The sequence below is a fragment of the Pogona vitticeps genome, chromosome 1 (assembly GCF_051106095.1).
Source record: "Pogona vitticeps strain Pit_001003342236 chromosome 1, PviZW2.1, whole genome shotgun sequence".
NCBI lineage: Eukaryota > Metazoa > Chordata > Lepidosauria > Squamata > Agamidae > Pogona > Pogona vitticeps.
The window spans coordinates 160,850,031-160,872,076 of NC_135783.1; the positions used below are offsets into that span (position 1 = coordinate 160,850,031).

The 22,046-nt window shown below is 38.9% G+C and overlaps 1 protein-coding gene across 2 annotated transcripts in view; it reads right to left on the reverse strand.

Moving 5' to 3' along the window:
• Positions 1-160: 160 nt before the first annotated feature.
• The window catches only part of LOC110077510 (cysteine-rich venom protein helothermine-like), a 36,975-nt gene continuing 15,089 nt past the window's right edge, over positions 161-22,046 (reverse strand). Inside the window, exons 2-8 of one of the 2 annotated variants that reach the window (XM_078377678.1) lie at positions 20,233-20,294; positions 19,463-19,579; positions 16,584-16,671; positions 14,416-14,564; positions 12,617-12,714; positions 9,286-9,374; positions 161-8,279 (exon numbers count right to left, since the gene is read on the reverse strand). In XM_078377678.1, coding sequence (XP_078233804.1) covers positions 8,155-8,279; positions 9,286-9,374; positions 12,617-12,714; positions 14,416-14,564; positions 16,584-16,671; positions 19,463-19,579; positions 20,233-20,294 — 728 coding nt within the window. In that variant the 3' untranslated portion in view covers positions 161-8,154. The remainder of the gene's footprint in view (positions 8,280-9,285; positions 9,375-12,616; positions 12,715-14,415; positions 14,565-16,583; positions 16,672-19,462; positions 19,580-20,232; positions 20,295-22,046) is intronic. The other variant, XM_078377684.1, reaches the window with a different exon arrangement.

Sequence of the window (22,046 nt, forward strand, 5' to 3'; positions counted from 1 at the left end):
TGCTGTTTTCTTCATCTTTCTCAGAGGTAGATAATTTCAAGAAATTATTAAAAACATTCCTTTTCAGACAGGCCTTCCAAGACTCTACTCTATTTTGATTCAACTTATTGATCAGCCCCACCATATTTTTCTTTTTTTATGTTACTGTTCATTGATATTATTTTTATCTGTTTAGTTTTGTATTGATTAATTTATACTTTGTCTTGCTATTGTATTGTTTTGTTTCATACCATGTTTCGTGCTATGTAAACCACCCAGAGTGGCCTGGGTTGCCAGATGAGCGGTAAACAAACAAATAAGCAACAAACAAACAAACAACATTGCTTTTTTGGACTGCAGCACCCAGAATCTCCAATAGACCATTTTACCTGTGGATTCTGGGAATTATAGTCCAAAATTTTGATGTTGTGGGCCAAACTCTCAGGACAGATAACTCAAATATAAATTCTGTTTTACAGATGTACAGTCATGACCCTTTCAATTCTGTCAGAAAATGCAACCCTTCTCTCAGAAAATTGTTGCAGTTGCAAATATTTTGGTACTCACATGTTCATTTATTTGGTTTGCGTTGGAACAACACCCAAAAAAGAGAAGAAAAGTCAAATCTGTTATAATCCCACACAGAAATGCCAATTGCTGTTTTGAGATCTCTCTACAGGTGTTCTATGGGATTCAGATCTGAATTGCTGTCCATTTCAGAACTCTCCAGTGTTTTGTTGTAACCATTTCTGAGTGCTTTTTGAAGTGTGTTTTGGGTCATTGTCCTGCTGGAAGACCCATGACCTCTGGTGGAGACGCAGCTTTCTGATCCTGGCCACTATGTTGTGCCCCAAAATTCTTTGGTAATCATCAGATTTTATAATACTGTTCACACAGTCAAGGCATCCAATGCCAGAAGCAGCAAAGCAATCCCAAAATCTTTGAACCTCCACCATGTTTGACTGTAGGGACTGTGTTCTTTTCTTTGAATGCCTCATTTCTTTTTCTGTAAATGGTGCCATGATGTCCTTTACCAGAAAGCTCTACTTTTGTCTCATCTGTCCACAGTACATTTTCCCAGAAGGATTGTGGTTTTGTCACATACGTTTTGGCATATTCCAGTCTTGCTTTTTTACGCCTTTGTGTCAGCAGTGGTATCCTCCTGGGTCTCCTTCCATAACGTCCCTTTTCATTCAGATGGCAACAGATAGTGCGAGCTGACACTGTTGTACCCTGTGTCTGCAGATCAACTTGACTATTTGAACAATCCTTCATTGCAATTTTTCAATAATTTTGCTCTTCCGTCCACAACTAGGGAGGTTACTTACAGTGCCATGGGCTGTAAACCTCTTGATGATATTGCACACAGTGGACACAGGAACATTAAGATCTCTGGAGATGAAGTTGATATTTTTTGACATTTTTTTCTCTGAAATCCACAGACAACTCTTTACATTTTATTCTTTTCTCCATGCTCAGTGTCACACACAACACAAAGGTTGAGCCAACTTTCCTCCATCTTATCTGGTTGCAAGTGCGATTACTATATTGCCCACACCTCTTACTTGTGACAGGTGTGTCTAAATACAAATTAAAGGAGCATCACATGCTTGAAAAGCAATTATTTCTTACAATTTAAACAGGGTGCCAATAATTTTGGCCAGTGCCTTTTTGGGTTTCTGTGTGGGATTGTATCAGATTTGACTTTTCTTCTCTGTTTTTTTTTCCAATACAAACCAAAGAAATGAACGTGTGAGTTCCAAAACATTTGCAACTGCAACAATTTTCTCAGAGAAGGGTTCCATTTTCTGACAGAATTGCAAGGGTGTCAATATTTTTGGCATGACTGTATATCCCTTTCTAGTTGCTTCTGGAGAACTCAATTTCCACTACTTCTGGTTTAAAAAACAGTGTTCCTTTTCTTTTCCATTTGCTTCCCATTGGGTGTTGCAGTGTTCAGCCCACAAATTTCTTCCAGCAGACTCTGGGAAGGAAGCACTTGGTAGCACCAAGAAAGACTTAGTAGTTAGGGATCTGGCGGCAGAGCCAGAAGTTGGGAGTTTGATTTCCCATTGTGCTTCCAGGAGCTGGACTATATGAGCCATAGGACCCTTTCTAGCTTTGCTGTTCTAAGATTACACTGCCCTTTAAATTCATTATTATGTTGACATGTAACCTGTCTGTCCCATGCAGAAGGCCTTGCCCGCTCTGTCATCACACAGTTAATGACATCACATGGGCACACCTCTGTGTCTGAGGTTTTAGGCCTGACATCACAGGGCTCCAGGGATGTGCAATGAAGGAAACATCACAGGAATACTGAATGCTATGTGCACTTGCCACCCACATGCAACCTCCCCCCAGTTGTTTGTGATGCAGATTACTGCAGCTCCAGACTAGGCTCTGACTAAAGTCAAAACCTGTCAAAATGGTCAGATGCTTCAGCAGTTTTTAAAAAATAAATAAAGCATTGGTTGTTCTGGGTTTTTCGGGCTCTTTGGCCATGTTCTGAAGGTTGTTCTTCCTAACATTTCACCAGTCTCTGTGGCCGGCATCTTCAGAGGACAGCAACCTGTGCTCTCAAGATGCCGGCTGTCCTGTGAAGATGCCAGCCACAGAGACTGGCGAAACGTTAGGAAGAACAACCTTCAGAACATGGCCAAAGAGCCCGAAAAACCCACAACAACCATTAGATCCCGGCCGTGAATGCCTTCGCGAATATATTAAATAAAGCATTCACCAGAATGTAGCATATGTGGACACTGCCCATCCTTTAAAAAAAGGAAACAAAAGACAACATATTCCCTGTCCTATCAGTTTGACTGGAGGTACAGCTTGGAGAAGTTTGCATTTAGGGACTCCAGCTTCAGAATGCTCCAGCCATCATGGCAGTTTCCTAAAAGGTGATGGAAGTCATATCAGATTAAGTTATCTGTCTAATTTAATAATGTCAGATGCCCTCTTCACTGTTCTTGGCAATGTTAATTGCATTGCTTTTTTCTTGATATGAGAGGGACTGAAATGAGAACCCAGTAAAATTAAGTTATGTTACAGAGACCTGACTTTGGCATCACTGTATTTTTAATTGCAGACTTCTCAGCAAATATACTTCAGTAAATTACACACTAGATTATATTTTTCCCCTTCTATTTTTTTTATTATAGTCATAATAATGCAAAAGCATACTAGAACAATAACAGTAAATAAGAGTGGTGATGTTGAATAAGCGTCTGAATGAGAAAACAAGAACAGAAAAATTCAAATACAGTTAAAGAAATGAGAAAGAAAATTTAATCATAAGAGAAGAAGAAAAATCGTGTCGTAATGGCACATTAATATTCAAGAGAACTACAAATACTTAGCTTTCAGGAATAGATCACAACAATATACCGGCTGAAATCCTGATATGCAGTTATGCAAATAATGTGACTTTTAGAAAAAATTGCTGTAAATTAAGAAATATCCATAGGCATTATTTGTTGCATGCTGAATCATGTGACTCGGCATGTAACAAGTCATATCTACAGAGATTTCTTGATTTAATTTTAGAGGAATCACTTCTGAAACTCATGCTGTCTGTGTAATGGTGCAGTAGGATTTCAGTTATTGTTTCTTCTAGTAGGTTTTCTGAGAATTGCAGCAAAGTTCAGAGGAAAAAGAGAAGTGTGGCATGGCAGCGACTGATGATGTCATCATCCATATTAATCAAAAAAGCTTAAAGGGTGTTCTAACCCTTGAAGCTCTTGTTCCACTAAATCATTGTGGGTGGTTAGATGGAATCTTTGCACAAAGCGTACAAATCCATTTCCAGATTTGTAGTGTGGAACTAGAAAAACTAGAACTCCATAAGAATATCAGACTTATGAATCAGACCAATGCTCTCTTTCTTTCAGCATTCTATTTTGTACACTGGTCACCCAAGTCCCTGTGGGAGCCCCTCACATAGGATATGAAGGCAACAGGTCTCGTTTGGGGCTGCTCCCCTTAGAGGCCTCCCCCTGCCCCAGAAGCAAGAAACATACAACCTCGGAAGCTTGCAGCTGTGATGACTGGTTGACCTAATTCGGCTTCCTCTCTGTTTTCCTCTCATTACATTATTCATTGTCAATATTGTGCTGCTTCTCTCATGAACGCTATTGTGGCTTTACAGTCATATTTTCAGAGTGTTCCCTGCTATCTGGTTACACAATTTAAAACAATAACAGCAATAGCACACCCCGAAAAACTTTTTCAGGTTACAGTTACAAAATCCCACAGCCAAAATGGGGTGGTCTGGCCAAAAACCGAATTTTCTAAGGTAGAGTCATTGTTATATGGATCTGTGTGAACCTCAGAGGTCCTAAGTGTGTGTCATGGACCTATAGGCATATGTACAAATACCATATAGATAGGCCAGTATCCTATTGCTAGTCTGAAACCCTTGAATTAAATTCTTGAATAGTAAATCAACAGCTAAGTAAATTCTATGGGTGTATTCCTTAATTTATTGCTGCAAATTATTGCTGTGATTCAGTAATTTGGAAGAAGTATAACTATTGTGGTGAAATGTGTATGATGTTAATCTCTGGATTTTCTTTACTTTGGTCTCACAACTGGCGGAGAACTTCCACAGCACGTTGTGACCTCATTTTAAAAAGAGTTTTAAAGTTTGTCTTCTATTGTAATGTACAAATTATTTGGTGAAATCTGCATGTTTCTCCTACTACGGACTTGTACCTTCCTCTGAAAGCAATTACTCATTAATTTATGTTTCCTTTCTTCAGACAGCATTAGTTTTCCATGTTATTAAGAAATATTGGTGTAACGTCAGAACCAAATATTAATGCTAAGAACACAGCATTAAGTGTGGGCTGCAAATTGTGAAACACTGAAATTGTCTCTGGTGGTTGAGATTACATTTATGCTTAGTTTCAAAATGATCAGGATGAGGTTTTTTTAAATTTGTTTCCAGAGTTCATTCCTGGTTTTTGATTTTGTTGAGTACACAGTGAAAGAACCATTGTTCTTTCTAGCATTTACTGCACACCGAACTTTGAAGGAAGTAGAAGCAAGCTGATATGTCATTTGGCTGTCACCAGGAAGGGAGTTATGAAAACAGAGGTAACTATGAGGCAACACTAAGCTTTCTGTGACATGTCATATTTGTTCTTTCTGTAGACTATGGAACAAAAACAGCCGGACACATTTGTGTTTTGCAACAAATGAAATATATGTCCCCAGGGGGACAGGGTGGGAGAATGTCTTTCTGGAAAAATATATTTGCTGTAAAAAAAAAGAAGAAGAAGAAGAAAGAGAAAAAGAGAAAAAAAAAGAAATCAGGTGAACATTCTAAGACGATGAATAACTTGGTACACCTAATGATCACATTTTTTCACTTCCTAGCCATTTATCTATGTGATAGATTTATACCCATGTTTTCTCTTTTAACAGATTCTGTTAAACAAGTCAATATTTAATTAAATTAAAAACATAGTTTAAGTGTATCAACAAAAAAAGCTCTTTCTCAGCAACTAATCAATTGTCAAAAGGCTCTCTGAACAAAAATGTCTGGCAGAAAGACAAGCAAGTGGGAGCTGGGCTATCCTGTCTTCCACAACCTGAGAGTAATACGCCGAGAAAGCGGCCTCTCCTGTTTGCACCAAATATGCCCTCAAGGATGGTGGGACTGGTATGTGTGTGTGTGGGGGGGGGAGGAAGACTCCCCTAAAAATCTCAAAGTGTGGGCAGTCTTTAATGGGAGAATAGAGTCCTTCTGATAGTTTGGCTCCAGGTTCATATACAACTGTAGTCCCCAACGTTGGCCCTCGAGATGTTCTTTGACTACTACTCCCAGAAGCCTTCACCACCACCTCTGCTGGCCAGGATTTCTGGGAGTTGCAGTCCAAGAACATCTGGAGGTCCATGGTTGGTGACCGCTGATATACAGTACTTCTTAAAGATAATAACCAACATTTTGAATGGTGGCTGGATAACAGAGCTGCAGCAGGGAAGCTATCATTGCAATGGAGTTATATGCTGCCTGTAACTGGCTGAGGTCCACGGCTTGGCTGCACCCAATTAGACTGATGGAAGTTTCTGAACATTTCTCAAAGGCAGCCCTGCATGGAGAGTTTTAGAGTGTGTTGCAGCATATAATGCCACCATGGCCAGATGAGACATCTGAAGTAACAAGCATACAGTACCTGTTCCACAATCCTTTGCTGACACACACCCATCCTGATTTAGGGCTGCATGTAGGAGTATGCCCGTACTGGGATCAGCTCATAAATATAAAACAGGCCTTCATTGCATTCTATTTTTATCTAAGTTCCTGAAATCCAGGGAGGCTGATCTGCACATCATGCTCAGGTTCCTCAGGCTCATCCTTGCTGTAGAACTACCCTGATGAGGTCATGACAATAATAGGCTAACTATTGTGAATTTTCAATATTAAGCACATTAATTATTGCATTATTTTCCCACTAATATATTTAACTTTGAAATCATTCATACAGCGACCACTGATTTGAGGCAGCTAGTATAAAGTGCAATGATTGGAATGATAGAATTTGATCAAGGGATGCGATCAAGGGATAGCCTTGGTTAGGCCTCACCTTGAGTATGGTGTCCAGTTCTGGACACCACACTTCAAGAAGGATGCTGACAAATTGGAACAAGTTCAGAGGAAGGTGACAAGGATGATCAGGGAGCTGGAAACCAAGCCTTATGAGGAAAGGCTGAAAGAATTTGGCATGCTTAGCCTTGAGAAAAGAAGACTGAGGGGCGATATGATAGCACTTTTCAAGTATTTGAAATGCTGTCATACAGAGAAGGGACAAGATCAGTTCTCAATCACCCCAGAGTGCAGGACACGCCGCAATGAGCTCAGGTTAAAGGAAGCCAGATTTCGGTTGAAGATCAGGAAAAATGTCCTAACTGTTAGAGTGGTATGACAGTGGAACCAGTTGGGAGTTGGTGAGTGCTCCAACACTGGAGGCATTCAAGAAAAACTTAGATTATCACCTGGCAGATGTGCTTTGACTGTATTCCTGCATTGAGCAGGGGGTTGGACTTGATGGCCTTGTAGGCCCCTTCCAACTTCACTTTCCTATGATTCTATGCTAGCAATGTGCTTTTCATGTTTATACAAAAGGCTCAAAACACAAAAACATCTCTCTTAGAATTCATGATCTTTCAGCAATTGTGGAGACAGAAACTATTAAATATGATCGATTTACATTTATTTAAAATGGGTACATGAAAGCTTTATGTTTCTTTCATGTTCCCTCTTTCAAGTAACTTTTTGCTATCCTACTTTGTGTTAAACTGCCTGAGAAATTTTCTATCCAATTGTGTTGCAAGAGCTATTTTAAAGACCTGGTGGTGTGACTGGTGAGGCTCTCAACAGGCAGTCAGAATTTTGGTTCTGTAGACGGTGCTGGAGCCAAAGGAGGATTGTTCTTTTTTGCTTCAAGAAAACAAAAAGCACCAGCAAACAAATAAAGGCAAAAAATACAGTTAAAGCTATCCCAACACAGAACTATTATGAGAAGACTTTCCCTCCCAGACACTACTTGATGCTTTCTTTTCTTTTCTTTGAGTCTAGTAGCTTTGTTCTTTGTGTATGGTGTTACTGTGTACTCAGCTCTTGCGCCATCATTTTAAAGAATTTTCCCTTCAAAAACATTAGGACAAATCACCGACTCTACACTTTGCTTTCTATCTGAATGGGTACCTGATGGCACCTCTAAAACCCAGGGTGGTGGTTGTTGTTTCCAACTAAACAAATATTATGATAACCCTACATGTAACTTCATCCATTGTAGATCAAATCCCTGATCTGCCTTTCAACACGCTAGGAGCACTGCTGTGTCTCAACATAGAAAAACGTTATAATCTGAACAGAATCAGAAACTTAATTACTTCAGTAAATTTCATTATAGAGCATAAAAGAAGGCAAATATGTAAAATACGTTTTTTTAAAATAAGCAGAAAGTATGGCATGGAAAGAGATATTGAAAAAGAAATGTTTTTGTTTTTTTTTAAAAAAGAGATAATTAGTTTATAAAACTGTAGATGTGCACAATATTTTCCGAGTGATACTCAAATTTAAATGATTGTCTTAATAAAGTAAAAGGTCAATGTTATAGCTCGACTACAGGGAGATGACTGGCACAGGCAATTTATTCTGGAGCCTTATTTTATTTCTGTGGTACATTTACAAGAAGCCTTGCAGTCTTTTGTTAGATGATGGTTGCATCCCCACCGATTCTTTAAATCTGGACAGTTACGGAATTTATCCATATACTTGCATGGATTGGCTAAACACAAAACAAAACAAAACATCAGTGCTACCTACACTGGAAAATGAACAATACATACAGTAAACTATCCAGCTCATTTTTTAAAAAAAGAACCCGGTTGTTTAAGAAATCATCTCTCTAGTCAGTGCTTTGTTTTCAACAGGAGCAAAACATAGCTACAGTACTCCGATCTCCCCAGAGGGGGCATGAAGGCACCATCTTATATAATTATTATGATTTTTTTGGACATGTTTCCACATTATAATCTTTGGTCCTGAGTTTCAAAAATCTAAATATTTCCTTTTATGATCTATAAATCAGAATCTCCAAATTCCTTTGATATAGCAGATCGTAGAAATTTAGCAAGTAATTTACATTTAGAATTGCTTCTGTAAAACTCTTTTTCTTCTTCTTGGTACATTATGCTAGCATAAGTGCAATGGTATACGCTGCGGTGGCAAATTGCTCTCCTGAATGAGCTGTTCTTGGCATCTCTTGCCATGCACCAATTTGCGAGGCTGGTTCGTGGGTGAGGGATACCAGCAGCAATTTGCAGCTTTATTTATTTATTTATTTATTTATTTATTTATTTATTTATTTATTTATTTATTTATTTATTTATTTATTTATTTATTTATTTATTTATTTACTTATTTATTTATTTATTTATTTATTCATTCATTCATTCATTCATTCATTCATTCATTCATTCATTCATTCATTTATTTGATTTCTACCCCGCCCCTCTAGACAACGTCTGCTTGGGGCGGCTGTAGATTTCTGTCACTGCACGTATGCTGGTAACCAATAGGATTCTGGTGATTGGTGGTGGTGGTGATGATTGTGAATATGATGATTTGAGTGATAACAAGAGAATTCTACAGTTAATAGTTATCAGTGTTTTATAGTGCTTATGAACAAGCTATGATTTTTATCTTTGTAGATTGGTTGGCTAATTTCACAAACCTATCTAAGAATACCTCTGTACATGACCACCTTTTTGTCTCTTGATAGTCCAACTTACTGCATAATCCTTTGTCACAAGCATTTGGGCAGTCCTCACATGGCTTTCCTGTTTTATAGGGAGTGTTCATGATGTCTGCCCGGTTCCCTCTGGAATGTCAAATGGAAATATATATCATGCAATTAGCGGTGTTAATACATCCAGGGCTGTGGAGAGATATCCTCGTTACAATGCTCCAGGAGCCCCTCTTTTATACCAGTTAGAAAATACTGATAGATGCACTTCCTACCATTGGACCAAGGGGAGGGGGCTTTTACCAAGGAGAAACAGAGGGACCCCTGAGGATTAGGTGTAAGTGGCTGGTGTCTGTGTGCTCCCAAACATATGAGTTGACCACTGCTGGTATCATCTCCAGTAAACTCCCACTTGTAAAGGCTGAATTTATTTATTTATTTATTTATTTATTTGATTTATATCCCACTCATCTGGTAAATCTATACCACTCTGAGCGGCTAGAAGCATTATTTTCCCCCAACTGGTGTTTCTTTGAACTATTTGCATGGCACCACGTCATACAGAGCCTTTGGTTCTTTCTCTCCATCTAGAGTGATTGCTGTATATGCTTTTTCTTCAAGAGTTTGTACTGCTTGACAGTGCCCAGAAGAAGCTTGATGAACTTGGTGCCTTTGAACTCCCTCTTACCAGGACTTCTTTGGGCCTCTGTTTTCTCCCACCATCATTATCATAGTTGCTTTCACTCTATTTATTTATATCACAACCTGCACCTTTGCTTTCAGCAAGGGTTGAGATGTAATAGACTTGAAGCTTACAGGCTTAGCTCAGAATCCTCTTTGGGAGTGTTGTTAAGTGGCATTAAAGCACTCCAAACATGCCAGAGGGTGGAAAGAAAGATCAGTGGTGTACTCTGTAGATGACAGTCTAGGAAACTGCCCCCACCCCAGCTTGCACCTGTCCTGCAGAGTTAGGGAGCATATTTTCAGTGATTGCTATATTGGCATGTTTTCATTGTTGCACCCTGAGATGGAGGAGGGGAGAAGGAGGAACGTGAGGACAAGGATCATGTGAAGTGTAGTAAGCAGAGGGCAGAACCAACTTTCAAGTGAAATTCAACAAAGAATCTTCAAAATTGAAAAAAAAGTAGAACAGCAACCATTTCTGTTAGTTCATGATTGTTAGTAAGAAAGTAGAGCTTTTTGAGCAGCAATTGGTAATGGACAGTATCATATTTCACTATAAGGTCGACAAAGGCTGCTCCTAAACACACCTTTTAAATGCTGGGTACAATTTAAGATTTGAGCTATACAGCTTTTGGCCTGCTTCTCGTGGAATTAGAAGAGGTTCAATCTGAGGGGCTAGATGATTTAATAGTATTTGTTCAAATACTTTGTATAAGTGACAGAGTAGGGAAATTGCTTTGTAGCTTTTGGGGTCTGATGATTCTTCGCCTGGTTCCAATATAGGGATTACTTTTGTATTCTGACATATTTTTGGGATTTGTTTGCTTGTCCAGCAGTTATTAAACAGTTGAAAGAGCCATTCCATTGTGTTTTGCCCAAAATGTTTAATTTGCTTGAATTAAATATCATTGAGTCCCACTGCTTTGCCATTCCTACATCATCTTATGGCTTCCTCCAATATGAAGGCAGGAAAAAGTCCATTGGAATCACTCTGAATATCTCTTTGATGTTTCATTTTTATTACGCCTTGGTTGATCTTCCCTGCCAGGAGCAGCTGGTGTGCTTTTTGGTTCGAGGTTATATTTCCATACAGTGTCCTTTTGTTTGGATCATTGTTCAGTCTTTTCAATAGTCTCCAAGCTTTCTGGATGCTACTTGATCGAACTCCGCTGCAGTCTCTATCCAGTGAGGTCTTTTTGTTTCTGTAAGAATGAAGATCAAAATCCTCCCAGCTTTTACTGCATATCCACTAAAAGGATGTAGTTGGTCCAGCACCCTCTTGATATGGAGGCATCAGAACAGTCCCAAATGGAAGTCACAAACTGATCATAGCTTTCTGGTTGAGGGGCAACCTGCATTGATGCATCAGTTAGGTGAGAATGACCAGCCAGCTCATAAGAACCTGGATTTCATGTTCAGCACAGAAGATCATCTCACACTGCTGTGACTTTGGATGTCCATAGTGACCTTGCTTTGATCAGACATACTGGGGAAGCAAGCGTTTTGTGGAGCCCAGCATCTGTCAAAGGTAGACTTGGCTATATGTAAGATCACCTGAGCAGCTGTTCATGTAGTGGTGAAATGTGGGTCCATCACTGGGACAAAGTGCATACCAAGGCTGCCTTTTTTTCTAGGGATTATGGGTTCATCTTTCAGATGTGGGGCAGGAACAGTGGTTGGGGGACATCTGGTAGGGTCTCTTGGAGTGACTGCAATGGAAACAGATTAGCTGGAGGCAGTCAGGCTTGGGACAATATTGGCTTGCTTCTAGTAGTGGTTTTGTACATAGGAGCAGATCCTGGACAAAGGAGATGAGTGGTTGACCATATTTCAGGCAAAGAGATCCTCTCAGATGGGGATCAGGAATTTTGGAGGAGGCGGAAGACTAGAAAGGATGTGTCTGGCTCAGCGATTCTGCTACAATCCTCCACAATAGGTGGCAGTGGGTCTCCCCCTAATGGTTTTGTACCCAGGAGTTATTTATGTTCACATATTAGTTACTCAGATCAAAGGGGGCTGGGAGGTTGGCATCAGCTGACAATCAGGTCACCCTGATGCTGGGATTCGCTCCTGATGCTGCACCAATGCTTTCTTGCTGCAATCAATGCAAGCTATGTTCCAGTTTTATCCACTTACATTTTATTCTGCAAAAAAAGGTATAACTTGTCAATGTTGTGTGTTACTGAAAGCTGTGGGGCCTGCAGGAGAAATTATACACCTGGATGTACAAACCTATACTGTGAAGAAAACTGGTAGGGAATAAAGCAATGCATTACAAATGTTGAAGAAGAGCTGTATGGATATCACAGACTGCCGGAAAGATAAATAAGTGGGTGCTAAATCATATAAAACCCAACCTCTCTCCAGAAATAGAAATGACTAAAGCTATAGTTCTCTGGATATATCGTGAGAAGACAAGACTCTCTGGAAAAGTCAATAATACTGGGAAAATTGAAGTGAAGAGGAAAAAAATGAAAGTTGATCATGAGATGGATGGATTCAATAAAGGAAACCAGGGCCTTGAGTTTGCAAGGTCCAAGTAGGGCCATTAATGACATTAATTCAATGGATCATCATAGAAACAACTTGATAATTCATAAGAACAACCGCAACTCTGAACTTAAATGTTCTTGTGTCATATGTGAAAAAAAATTGTTTCACCAAGAAATTGTACATTTTTAATGGATACGTACGCAGGACAGTACTGGCAAACGTAAAAGTACTTGTAGTCTGGCTGATAAGGACAGTAGGCGATACCACATCCCACTTGGTATGAATTATACCAAATCACCTGCAGATGCACACAAAAATATGAATGTACAGTAGTCACTTTATAAATGCTTACTATGGACAATCTGAAACTAAATTAGAAAAGAGATCTACACAAGGCCACACTTCTGTGTACAGTATTAGCTGCAGAACTGTTCGTCGTTTCATCTCACAAACTCCTCCCATGTCCTTTCTTAATGTGGCAGAGAGCTTAATATGCTTAAATGATGGTTTGAGGCTGTGCTTCCCCTCCTTTTGTGATGGAATGCACAGCTAGCCAGTATTGCTTTTTCTCAAAACCAAACAAAGCGATTGGCTGGCAGTCTCATAAATATGCCCTCTCCATCACTTCAGGACTGGTAATATTCCAAATTCTGATTGTGGAAGGTTTTTTCATTATGATGTTTGTCATTCTTTAATAGGATGGAGAGGTAAATAGAAATCCTGTTTCAACTGACATCATGATAGGGCTCTTCTGGTGGGCAAAAGAGATGGGCAGAGAGGCTGGTGCCTATCAATGCTGCTGCTCACTCCGCATCTGTGCAGAGAATTCCAGGTCCTGCTTAAAGGGAAGTTGGGGACCACTGCTGCCAGTATCAGAGGGATTTATAATGTGGGCACATTCAGTCACTACTTGTGCATTGTGTATGCCGGAGATGTGTCACTACCATTATGAGTTTAGTGGCTCACTCCATGTGTGGGCAGTGTGTAGATGTCACCAGCACAGACCCAGATATATGGGCTTTGCCAGTGTTTCCAGGGGCCCTATTTTTCTTTTGTTGTTCTTGTATTTTCGATTTGTGCAGATTTCCTCTGTCTTTTGCAACTGAAAGAGCTAGTGTGGAGTAACAGTTCTAATACTGAACTAGGGCTCATGAGGTCTGGGTTCAGGTTCCCATTCGGCCATGATTTTCATTGGGTAACCTTGGATCAATCACATCTTCTTAGCCTGACTCTCCTCATAGTTGTTATGAGCATAAAGTGGGTAAGAGGAGAGTCATGTACATATGCTACCATGAGATTACTGGAAGATAGGTGAAATGGAAATATGGCAAAAATTACAGCTAATAAATAAAATGAACACACTTTATTTTTAGTGGCAGCTTCTGTCAATACAGTGGTGCCTCGCATAGCGATTGCTCCGTATAGCGATGAAATAGCTTTGTGATGGACTTTTTGCCATCACAAGAGCGATCGCTTTGCGATGGCCCCTATGGGGAAATTTCGCTTTGCGATGATCACAGGGAAGAGATCATCGCAAAGCCCCCATTTTCGGCCAGCTGATCAGCGGTTCCAAAATGGCCGCCAAGTAAACAAAATGGCTGCCCGCTGTTTTGCCTCGCTTTAGAGGTACCAAAAATGGCCACCGCAGTGGAGGATTTTCGCATAAGGTTAGGTTTTAAGCCCATAGGAACGCATTAAACTCATTTTAATGAATTTCTATGGGCTTTTTAAAATCGCTTAGCAATGAAATCACTTAGCAGCGATTTTTGCTGCACCAATTAACATCGCTAAGCAAGGCACCACTGTATAAAGTCTCAGCATTGCTCCAGTCTTTTATGAATACAGGATCAATTGCCTTGCACTGGAAGAACTGATACCTTTGCTTGCTAGCTTGCTCCTTCCAAAAAAAAGATAGGTTCATGTTCACCGTGTCTCAAATAGTTAGCAATGATACACTTATAAAAGGAAGTACATTGACACTGTGTGGCCAGTCTTTTACCTGAGTGTAATGGCCAATTACACGGTTTTCTGATGTTGGTCCAAAACCGTACCGAAAGAATTTTACTTCATCATACCATGTCTGAATGGCCCTAGACCAAGAATGACGCCGACTTGACATAAAGAGATTTTCACCACAGCTTTTGTCTTCTAAAAACAGAAATAGAGTTATTAACAAATAAACTTGAGAGCTTGCCTACTTCAGCAACTGAATATAATTACTTCAGGAAAAGTGGCATTAATATCAGCTATGTCCTTGTCCCTTTTCTAGAGTACATTATTGTCTTACCAAGAATGTTAATGTCTCACTTGGAGACAAATTTTACTACTGATTCCAAACTAGTGCCAATCTGTACTCTTCTGCCACCTGAGACAAGGAAAGAAATACCACCACTATTCCGTTATCTTGGAAACATTAATTACTTGCATCAATTCCAAAAGCAAATAAGGACCCAACTGACCCTAGAGCTTACGGACCTATTTCATTAATAAAACAAGATGCTAAGATACATACAGCAGTTTTAAAAAAAGAAAACGAATGTTTTCATTGCAAAATGTATTAAAGATCAAAGTAGTTTTATAATTGGAAGTCAAATGGTAGATCTGACAAAGAGAGTATTAAATATAATAAATGTCATAAGAAAACTAAAAATTAAGGTGGGAATAGTCTCATTATTTACTTTTAAGGCATTTGATTGTGTGGAACATTAGCCAACATTAAAACTGGTAATAAGGTGAGAATAAGAGAAAAAAAAAGTTAAGATGGGTTTAAGATGGTATTTGACATCAACAAAATCGAATAAAATTAACGCTAGTTATCTGTCTGTTGGAAATGTGAGAAGGAAATTGGTACATACTTTCATATGTGGTGGTGATGCGAAAAGTACAAAGATTTTGGAAACTAATCTTTAAAGAACTAAATGACATATGAGAAAAAGATATAGAATTTAATCCTGAGATAGCTCTATGAATATTTGAGAATACAGAATATGATAAAATGACTAGAGAATTGATTACCAATTTATTAACAGCAGCCAGATTAAGAATAGCTAGGAATTGGAAATCAAGGTCTGAATTTCGAATGGAAGAATGGTATAATGAAATATGGAACATTGCTATAAATGATAAGTTAACTGGTAACTTAAAGGTTAAGAAAGGAGAGATGAAAAAGAATAATTTCTATGATATATGAGGCAGATTTCTTGAATATGTGCTAACAAGAGGAAAAGGGAAAGCTCCAAATCAAGAATCAATGTAGTTCTGGAGAAGACAATAAAGGAAGAAGAAGAAGAAGAACAAAGATAAAGGAAGAAGAAGTACTGCAAGAGGTCCCGACTATGGTGGTGGGGAACACAGTCAATATGTATTTTGGTTTATGTATTTTATGTTTATGTTTATGTTGTAGTTTAAGAGAAAAATGGTAATAAAACATTAGTTTATGAGGAGCAATTTAAAGGTATAAAATCAATTACATGTAGAGAATATTGCAATTGTGCTAGTAAATGACATAGCAGAACAGATATCTCTTTGTTATGGCGTTAGATGAAGATGCCCGCTTTCCCCAATATCATTTGCTTTAGTTATAGAATTGTTAGCAAATGTTATCACCAGAGAAGATACATTAATTTGCGGTATAGATTTTACAGATAGAATTAAGATTAGTTTATTTGATGAATATATTTCATTAACTACATAAAATCCATTAATAGTTATGGATCAAGTAAAATCACTAGAAAGAATGTGGAGGACAACAAAATAGATAAATTGATGTAAATAAGATGTTGTTTAATTTTAAGAAGATAATTAGGAAAAATGGATCTTAATGTCTGAAAGTTTATTAGATTTTGGGGTACAAATATTCCAAAGAATTTAGAACTTTTGAAAGAGGAATTTTTTTGACAAATTCAAGCAAGAAATTATGATTTATTATTTCATTTTTTTAAAAAAATATTTTTATCCCAGCTTTCTCCTTAAAAAGGCTTATGTCACTTCCTGGAAGCTCCCCCTCTTCAGAACAGGGGACTGCACCCTCCCCCATAAGTTCCATGTGGTTGGGAGAAAGCAACCTTCCATGAGGAGGCACAGACTAACAGAAAACTATATGTTATACCTTCAGTTTGTGTCATGTTTTGGAATACCCGTTTTCCAAAAACCAGCCTTTTAACTTACGTATTGTTCTGCTCCTTGCTGAACTGTGTTTGAAAGCACATTCGCTTGCCCACCGCTTGGCGTTTCTTGCAATATCTATGTTCCATTCCTACATGTCATATGACAATGTTAGTGCACTGTAAGATGGTAGAATTGTGATCAGATCAAATTTACTTGGGAAGAAGTTAAATACTCTATATTTTAATTTATCCCCTTTGATAGCTTTAGTAAGATTTGTCCATAGACATTTGAGTTGCTACTGCTGATCTGGCTTCTGTATCTTGAAAAACTACTGAAACCTGCTTTAGAAAATCATTGGAGATAGGGAAAATAAAGCAAAACATTAATATTAAAAATATTTTTAAGCCCCCCAATTGTTATACCCAGGCCATAGACTCATGTAATGTGCATATTACACAACCTTTGGGTGTAATTTTATCATACAAATTATTTGGGCAGAACAATGCACAACACAATGGGAAAAGGATGGAACATAATCCTTCACTACACTTGAGGGTACCATTTTAGGTTGGAGTGAGAGTAACAGGCTGCCTGCCACACCTAGCTCTGTTTCTCAACATAGCAGATGGGGAACGGGCACTATCTGTGTACCTGCCAGCATCTTCTGCAGGAGGTAACTTTCTCCCTCTGCCTCATTGTGAGACTGGTCCCATTTAGGGATTTATCATAGAGTTATACTAAATACCAATATTGTGATAATACATAAGATACGTATGGCATCCCGATGCCCTTGATTTTCCTGCTCTCCATTTTTATCCTTACAGCTGCAACTCTTAAGGGGAGGAGCAAAGAACCTCCACCCAGAGTCCATGAGCAGATCCAGACTAGCCAGCATAGAGTCCAGAGGTGTCCGTCACCCTTCTTAAGCCCCTCTTCACCCCCACTGTCCCCAAACTAGGGCGTCCTTCCCAGGTATACATCCTCCCAATCTGAACCAAAGCACAAGGAAGGAGTATTTGTATCTCCAATCAAAGAGAATAATAGGTACTTTGTTCTGCTCTGCATTTTCTCTGATGGAGGAAAGCACAGGCCATGCAAAGCTTCCCAGGCCCATGTGCTGGCCGCAGAGGTGTTCCCGAAGACTACCAATTGATTTCACCAGTGAAGCTAATGAAGGAAAGTTAGGGGGTGGAAGAAGCTTCCCAAATCTGCACACCAACTTCAAGCACACCCCTTTAGTTTGCATTTGGGTATGACTGAAGTCTGCCATCCCTTCATTGTCTCCTCACATGGGGAAGCTGAGGAAGGAACGAAACAGGGTCCCTGGCTGCAAAATGTCAGGGGACTTGGTTATGCCCATCAACACTATCCAGTCTGCAATTGTTTAGGGTTCAAAAACGATATGGAGAGCAAGCCAAAGATAATTTTATTCTGTAGAGCCTCTAGAAATTTCCCAGCAAGCACACTCATAGGTCTCCTTTGTGACTGCCTACTGTATCTTCAGGACCATGTCCTAACTCCTTAACACTAAGAGACTGTCAGTAAACTACAAAACAATGTTACATGTGTTAAGACTACATTACATGGCCACAAGTGGTCAGAGAAGTGAGATGTGGGTCATCTGGGGAATTTTGGGTATTCCTTTCAGTTGGCAGAGTATGCAGTAGAAAAAACAGCAGCAGCACAGAGAAAAATGTGGAGAGATCTGCTCACTCTCAGTTTCTGCTCACTCCTTTGGTTTCTTTTCCCCACAGACTAGCACTTTGCTTTGATAAAATACTCAAGAAGCATTTAAAGTAGAAAATGTACCTTTACTTACAGTTACCATCTGTAGTTACATCCAGAAGGATAAAAAGGGGAAAATAGAGTCTCTACCAAATGGAAGAGCCTCCCATGCTTGTTGCTTGTTTGTAGGTCAGAAAAGGAAGAAGGCATCAACAACAAAGACAATGGAAGCAGGAAAACAAACAGGAAGAGAGGGAGGGGACATGTCTCAAATTCCAAAGGTGATAAAAGAATGTTACCAATGTGGTTACTGGCAAAGGACAATTACATTAGGTTGTAAAAGCCCCCTACTACTGATACTCAGCGTTACTGCATTCAAGATTGCTATTATGTTACTGGATTCAAGATTGCTATTACCCTAACAGGTCAGATCACAAAACTTGTTCCCCACCAGTGTTTTAAATGAATATTGATCTGGGGGATAGAGACTGGCCTCAGATTACCCAGTATGGTAGAGCAGGGTCCTGAATCCGGGACTCTCCAATTCTAGTTGTACACCACCATTAATGTATTTATTAGGAATATTTTATCCTTACAACTGCAACTCTTAAGGGGAGGAGCAAAGAACCTCCATAAATACTTGCTGGGTATCTTTAAAAATCAACTAAAATCATGGATGTTTCGGCAGGCCTTCCCTCCAGTCAATCCCTGATGCCCTCCTTTCTCCCTTCCCCATTGTTTGCTCCCAGTTTTTGAAATATCTATCTTTATGTAAAATTGTTTTATATATATTTATTGTCCTATTTTTATGCTGTTAGCCGCCTAGAGTGGTCTTAACCGACCAGATAGGCAGGATATTTAATAAATAAATAAATAAATAAATAAATAAATAAATAAATAAATAAATAAATAAATAAATAAATAAATAAATAAATAAATAAATAAATAAATAAATAAATAAATAAATAAATTTACAGCTAGTGATGATGAGATAATGGAGATAGCTGAAACATTGCAGTATCTGTCCTATCTGCATATCTTTGTGCTAATTAACCATTGCCCTACCATCTAGACTAGTCTAGTGTTCTTCTGCAACAACTTAATGAGATAAAGTTATTATGTATTTTTGCTTCTAAGAAATGAATGCAGCAAATTCTGGCACTACAACTAGGTCTCCATGCAATTCTTTTAAATTTTCAGAACATAAACCTTACCATCCTCAGCATGTTGCGGGCAGGTGGCTGCACTCTTCTCCGCAAGGCATTGTGCTTCTCAACAATTTCCTTCTGGTGTATGACAGTGTTCATTGAAGCAGTAACATGGCTAGAGGCCTGCAAACAGAGATATTATTCCACCCTTAACTTTCATTACTTGATTAGATGATGATTGTGTTGACCAAGTTGTATCGATATTAAAAGAAAGATATAAAATAGTGGATAATATATGCTTACTGGTGAAATTTACTTAGGGGAAAAATTCTTATCTACAGTACTTTTCCATACCCTTTTTGAGATTGTCAAGTTGGAAGTTCTCTTTGCTGTTACAGGAAGCTTTGCACAAATATGTCTTTCTAGACTATTGTGTGTGTGAAGTAGTATCATGTTGCATCCAAGCTATGGTGACTCATAGGTTTTTAAGGTATGTGAGATGTTTAAGGAGGGGGTTTTATAAGTACTATCGTGCCAGTGAATCTCCATGGCTGAGTGCATATTTGAACACAAGATTCTTGAGTCCTAGTCCATTACTCCATCCGCTACAATGACTACAACCACACTGGGTACCTGTTCTTATTGGCTCATATTGATTAGCTACAGCTTAAGAAAGTTACATTTTGGACAATAATTTTCCAGATCTCTGGGTAGTGTGGTCACCTGCCATGCTAGCTGGGGATATTGGGAACTGTAGTTCAAAACAATGATTTTGCTAAGCTGTGGCGAAACAGTCTTTGAATTTCCTGTTTTATATAAATTCACACGTGCCTTACCTTAACCGTGGGTTGCTGCAACCATACAGCCAGACACACAGATAAGCTGAGCAAGACCATTACTGAAAAGAAAAGAGAAATACGTCTTATTTGTTACCTGTGATTACTATAAATTTCCATCTTTGAAACATTTGGCAAGACCTTAGATGTAGCTACTTAATTTTTGGGTAACAAGCAATGTAACAAGTGGTTATCAAATTGCACTAAATATTGTAGCAAGCCATTAAAGTTCCTTTTAGGTAAAATAAATCATATTTTCTAGTTACTTTAAAACTTCTAAGGGGATCTGAGGCACTTTGATAGGAAGATTTTTTTTGGTTTTATACCTTTCTCTTATCAATCTTATGTTTTAAGGAACATGTTTTAAAAAGGCCATCTCAGCTAACCATATCAAAGGCCTTTGTAAGATCTATGAAGGGCACAAAGAGTGGCTGCCGCTGTTCCCTGCATTTCTCCTGCAACTGTCTGAGGGAAAATACCATGTCAGTGGTGGATTTATTAGCTCGAAATCCACACTGTGATTTTGGATAGCCTCTGCCTGCAAGCATCTGGAGCCTCTTCAGCACAACACGGGCAAGCAGCTTCCCTACAACATTGAGAAGAGAGATGCCATGGTAGTTACTGCAGTCGCCCCTGTCTCCTTTGTGCTTATACAATGTTACAATGTTTGCATCCTTCTACAATGTTACAATGTTTACCCCATCTTCTCTTCAGCAAAGACAAAAGATTTCATACAGCTCCGTGGCTTAAAGTTTGCTGAATCCTGCCTGTTAGAGCAGGTGAATGCAGATGGCTTTAGTAATAATCTCTTGCTAGTGAGAAAATGAAGTTTGATATTATAACATACAGTATAAGCCATATAAACTACACGGCCAGAAAAATGTTCATAGACCTGCACCTGGGAGGGTGGGTTTCCCACAGTAAATTTTTATTGACTAGCCACATGGAGAGAAGAGGAAATTGAAAAACAACCTTGTTTGCAAATTATTATCATAGCTCTCTTGTATCTCTCCTGAATTGCAGGAGGCTTGGCTCCAGGAGAACTGCCTTAATGAGATGTAAACAAGAGCCAAATGGCAATTTTCTTCCTTCTCTCTCTCGTTCACTGTGTATGTGTGTCTAGGTGTCCTAGCTGGCACCAAGTCTTTAACAGAAATAAATAAATAGTATTATTTGCAAACATTTGGGCCTCCTAGTGTTCTAACAGCTGCCGTGCTATCACACCAACCAGCACCAGCCCTGAACATGCTCTTCTGTATTGGTTCAAGTGATTGCACTGTCTGAACTGATGCAAATAGTTCTGCTTTTAAAAAACATAGAAGCCCCAGTGGTGGAAGAGGCCATTCTCTTAGCAATCTCAAGTTGAAAAGAAAGTATAATGTCTCGTCTTTCAAATTTTTGTAAGTATTTTCAAAGAGAAAAATAAGCATTGGCTATTCTCTCCCACTTTTCATGTCATGGTGGTAAAGAAAAAGTAACATGTCACCAATATGAATTTCAGGTTATTCTTTTTCTGTGCAGAATAATAGTAATGATGATGATAATAATAGCAACCTTGCTGGAAAGCAGTGAGCAGTGCAAAGAGAACATTTAGGAAAAAAAAAACAACTACAAACATTCCAAGCTCCACTCCTTCTACTGATAGGTGACAAGTAGCAGAATTATTTGCATGCTTACTTAAGAAAGATAATTAAGTCTGTTCAATGTGATTTTCTTTGGTATTAGTAGTTAAGGATGGCAGCCACATCCTTCAGGTAGGAGAGGGGAAAATGTATTTTTAGCATATACCTTCCATCAGCCTTAGCCAGCATAGT